This window comes from Eutrema salsugineum, unplaced genomic scaffold, assembly GCF_000478725.1.
Source record: "Eutrema salsugineum unplaced genomic scaffold, Eutsalg1_0 scaffold_4, whole genome shotgun sequence".
Taxonomy (NCBI): domain Eukaryota; kingdom Viridiplantae; phylum Streptophyta; class Magnoliopsida; order Brassicales; family Brassicaceae; genus Eutrema; species Eutrema salsugineum.
Window position 1 is genome coordinate 6560047 of NW_006256686.1, and position 5157 is coordinate 6565203.

A 5157-nucleotide genomic window follows, 5' to 3' on the forward strand; every position below is an offset into this window, starting at 1 on the left:
TGAAAGATGGAGGTTATGGTTTTCATTGTACTAATATATTTCATTCAATACATAATATATAACTACTGTGTAATTAACATTAAGCAATGAATATTATTTTAATTAGGTTATTACGACGATGGTGATCCTATATATATATGTGGTAATTGTAAGGCTTATATGTGGTATGGAGAGAGGTTGGGTAAACGATATCGTCGTGGGAAGCCTATATTCTCCATGTGTTGTGGTCAGGGTAAAGTCGTTCTTCCACTTCTTAAAACCCCTCCGAAATCCTTATTAGCATTGATGTATAATGATGGTGATTTGCGTGATCACTTTCGTGAGTTTATCCGGGCGTATAATATGATGTTTTCTTTCACTTCTCTTGGAGCAAAAATAAATAAAGAAATTAACGACGTGAAAGGTCCTTACATTTTCCAAATGAGTGGGGAGAACTACCATTCTATAGGGGAGTTGCTACCACCTCCTGGAAAAGAACCAGCTTTTTTACAGCTATATATATATGATACCGCAAATGAAACATCTAACCGAATAGCTGCTTGTGGGTATGATTATTATTCTTTTGGTTTATATTAAATTTAATCATTGAGATCAATTTCAAAACATATATGTATTGTTATTTTATGTTATATGGTTCTAACTCTTATAAGAATTTTTTTTAAAAATTTTACAGGAAAACGGGACCGGCTGATAAATTGCGAGTGAGGGTTGTTGAGAAAATAAAAAATATGCTAGATAAGCATAACAAACATGTGGATGCATTACGAAACGTTCGAGAAAGGTTTGATCCTAACGATGATACAAGCCGGTTAAGGATAATTTTAAAGTGTGACAGGAAAAGCGATGGAAGGACTGAAAATCTACCAGCTACTAATGAAGTTGCTGCATTGATACCTAATGATTTCAATGGTGAGGTAGATGCACGTGATATCATCATCGAGTGTAAAAAGACTGGGAATCTCAAAAGGATCAGTGAACTACATCCTGCGTATCTGCCTTTGCAATATCCATTATTGTTTCCCTATGGTGAGGACGGATTCAGACTTGGTATCGATATTGGTTTTGTAGATACTCAAGGAAGGAAAAGGTTGCAAATTACTATGAGAGAGTTTTTTGCTTACCGCATACAAGAGAGGGTTGGTGAGTCACCAATCATACCTTTATCTGGAAGATTGTTCCAGCAGTTTTTAGTGGATGCGTTCACGATGATTGAGACTAATAGACTACGTTTCATATCAATGAATCAGTCTAAACTTCGTTGCGAAAATTATGATAAAATAAAGAAAACTGTTGATGGAGGTGACACTGATCTTTCTGACAAGGGTAAACGTATTATTATACCTTCTTCTTATACTGGTGGTACAAGGTATATGGTGCAACACTATCTAGATGCGATGACTACTTGCCAGCATTTTGGTTTTCCGGATCTTTTCATAACCTTTACGTGTAATCCCAAATGGCCTGAGATTACCAGGCACCTAAAAAGACATAACTTGAAGCAAGAGATAGACCAGATATATGTACGCGAGTGTTCAAGATGAAACTAGATGATCTCATGCACAGGCTCACCAAAGAAAATGTGTTAGGTGTCGTAAAAGCCGGTATGTTTTATTAAACTAAGTATCTTATTTCATTTATCAATATAATGTCCATAACATTGCTAGATGATCATGCTAACTAATCTTTTAAAAACTACCATTTATTCGTTGCAGCGATCTACACGATTGAGTTTCAAAAACGGGGGCTACCTCATGCACACATCGTTCTTTTTTTAGAAGCTGGTCACAAGCTACCAACTGGTGATGACATTGATAAGATAATATGTGCTGAGATTCCTGACAAGGATATTGATCCAGCGCTGTATGAGATAGTAGGAGATGTTATGATGCATGGTCCATGTGGTGCTTTGAATAAGGATAGTGTTTGCATGGCTGAAGGAAAATGTACAAAGTATTTTCCAAAACCTTACAGTCCGATCACTAAAATAGATGATGTTGGATATCCTATATACATGCGACGTAATGACAAGAAAGTTATCGTTAAAAAAGGTATTGAATGTGATAATGGATTTTTGGTTCCTTATAATAGGAGTCTCACATTGCTTTATAGGGCTCATATCAACGTCGAATGGTGTGTACAATCTCGATCAGTAAAGTATCTATTCAAATATATTCATAAATGTGCTGACTACATTCGTGCAACTGTCAAGAATGATGATAAAGAAAACGAGATTAAGAAACACTTCAATTGTAGGTATGTTTTAAACATTTTGTTTACATATTTTATATCTTTGAAATTCCAATCTTCCATTATTTAATAATGTCTTTCTATGTAGGTATGTAGCACCTTCGGAGTCTACGTGGAGAATTTTCCGTAATCCTACTCACCATCGCACGGTTTCTGTAATTAAACTACCCTTTCATTTACCGAATCAGCAAATGGTCATATACAACGAGGATGATCCAGGTGACGAGGTTATTAATCGTGTCTCAGTTGGTACGTCAAAATTCATTGCTTGGATGGAGTGCAACGATATGTATGAATTGGCGAGGACGTTAACTTATGCGCAATTCCCTACGAGATTTGTGTGGAATAACACAAAGAGAATATGGACGCCACGATCAAGGAGAGTTGCTCTTGGTAGAATCACGTACGTACCCATTGGGGCAGGTGAAGCGTATTATTTAAGGCTTCTGCTTAATTTGGTCAAAGGACCACGTAGTTTTGATGATATAAAAACGGTCAACAAAGTTCTACATTCTTCGTTCAAAGACGCTTGCTATGCGTATGGATTATTGAATGATGACAAAGAATATATTGAGGCCATCAATGAGGGCGGCTTGTGGCTTTATGCCAATTATCTCCGTCGTCTTTTTGTGATTCTGCTCACTACTCAAAGTATATCCATTCCTTCTAGAGTTTGGGATGCTACGTGGCAGGTATTATCAGATGACATCATATATAATTACAGAAAAGCTGCCAGGGATCAAAGTAAGTCGTATAGTTATTGTTTGCGCTGTTGTTATTATATATCTTTAAGATATTGATAGCTAATTTATCTTTTGTAATTTTTTTGAAATTGTGTAGCTGTTAGTCTATCTCAGGAGCAAGTTAAAGACTTTACTCTGGTCAAAATAGAACTTCTTTTACGTGTAAGTGGGAGATCCTTAAAAGAATTCACACCTATGCCGTTTTCTGAAGATATTACTCTGGAGTCACGTGATAATCCTCTTATTCGGGATGAGAGGAATTACAATCGTGAAACTCTTAGAGTAAGAAACGAGCAGATATTAGCCACTGTAACAAGTGAACAGAGAAGTGTTTATGATGAGATACTAGAAGCAGTAAATAAGAACAAAGGAGGTATGTTCTTTTTTTATGGTTCTGGAGGTACTGGTAAAACGTATTTGTGGAGTCTATTAGGATCTGCTCTACGTTCCCAAGGTGATGTTGTTCTCAAGGTTGCATCGAGCGGGATTGCTGCGTTGTTATTAGAAGGAGGCCGAACTGCGCATTCAAGATTTGCAATCCCTATTGTGGTTAATAAGTTTACCTTCTGTTCAATCAAGAAGGAGTCGAATCTTGCCGACCTGATAAGGATTGCTAAACTCATTATATGGGACGAGGCGTTGATGATGAGTAAAGACTGTTTCGAGACTCTAGATAGAACGATGCGTGATATATTAGAAGTTGATAAGCCCTTTGGTGATAAGGTCATTGTTTTAGGAGGGGATTTTAGGCAAATATTGCCAGTGATTCCAAATGCCGGGAAGACAGAGATACTTATGGCCACTTTGAATTCGTCACCTCTGTGGCACAAATGTAGAGTGTTGAGACTTACACAGAACATGCGACTTATATCTGGAGATAATAGCCGTGCGATGCTTGAACGAGCTGCCTTTACAAAGTGGATCTTAGACATTGGTGATGGTACGATAAATGACGATGGTAGTGGTGAAGCCGTGATTGAAATTCCTGATGATCTGTTGATTAAAGACTGTAAAGATCCTATGAAAACGATCGTCAAAGAAGTTTATGGGAGTTCGTTTTCGAAAAAGACTGATCCTAAATTTTTCCAAGACCGTGCCATAACGATGATGTAGATACGATAAATGATTATATGCTTTCAAAGTTATCGGGTATGTTTATTTTGTTTTAATTCCTCTTAGTTTATTTGTTTATATTTATATAATACGACGGTTGTTTTGTATATAACAGGTGTTGAAAGGACCTATCTTAGCTGTGATAGCATTGATACGACTGAAGAAGTTGTCAATTACAATGATGCATCTGAAGTACCCTCAGAGAGTGTAGCCAGTAAGAATAAAGGTGATTCCAACAACATGATTTATACCGAGGAGTTTTTAAATAGTATCAAGATGTCTGGTTTCCCTAATCATGTCCTGAAGTTGAAAGAGGGTACTCCTGTAATGCTTCTAAGAAATATCGACCCTAAGAATGGGTTGTGTAATGGCACAAGACTCATCATTATTAAGATGGCTAATTATGTTCTCCAGGCTCAGATAATAACAGGTAGCAAGGTTGGTGAAAAGGTACTGATTCCTAGGATATTCCTCTCTCCTTCGGAGATGAAACTTCCTTTCAGGATGAGACGCAAGTAGTTTCCTATCACATTAGCTTTTGCAATGACTATAAACAAAAGCCAAGGACAGACACTCGAAAAGGTTGGTTTGTATCTTCCAAGACCGGTTTTTACTCATGGGCAACTCTATGTCGCTGTATCGAGGGTTACATCAAGAGAAGGTCTGAAGATATTGATCACCGATAAAGACAACAAACCACAAAACAAAACATTGAATGTCGTCTACAAGGAGGTTTTTGACAAGATATGATATTTCTTTTTACTGTGTTTTGTTTTGTGATATGTTGTCTCTATGTATCTCGAAATATGTTAGTTCTTTTTATTGTATAAGACCATTACATTCGGTTTTATAGTTTTTAATAGATTTAACGTTTTTCGATTTTTCACTAAATTGGATCTCATGTATTAATGGTTTGATCTCTGATTTCTAACTATAGTCGGATAATCCAGTGACAAACTCTATTCGATAACATATTTTAACCAAAGTTTAATTGTAGCATATTATTGGGCATCTATTAACATTTCATCGAGAATGCTTCAAAACCAAATTATCA

The 5157-nt window shown here is 36.5% G+C and overlaps 1 protein-coding gene across 1 annotated transcript; it reads left to right on the forward strand.

The window, feature by feature from the left end:
- The first annotated feature begins 1537 nt into the window (after positions 1 to 1537).
- LOC112084420 lies at positions 1538 to 4103 on the forward strand. The gene is made up of 5 exons (XM_024153550.1): positions 1538 to 1601; positions 1713 to 2253; positions 2336 to 2991; positions 3088 to 3363; positions 3424 to 4103. Exons 1-5 carry the CDS (start codon positions 1538 to 1540, stop codon positions 4101 to 4103), a joined length of 2217 nt encoding a protein of 738 aa, XP_024009318.1.
- Positions 4104 to 5157: the final 1054 nt, after the last annotated feature.

Bases quoted from the DNA above. Each gene is read 5' to 3' on its own strand.
- LOC112084420 (XM_024153550.1), top strand. From the start codon at position 1,538: ATGAAACTAGATGATCTCATGCACAGGCTCACCAAAGAAAATGTGTTA. The intron at 2,254-2,335 runs GTATGTTTTAAA...CTTTCTATGTAG, and splicing joins AAGAAACACTTCAATTGTAG to GTATGTAGCACCTTCGGAGT. The intron at 2,992-3,087 runs GTAAGTCGTATA...GAAATTGTGTAG, and splicing joins AAAAGCTGCCAGGGATCAAA to CTGTTAGTCTATCTCAGGAG.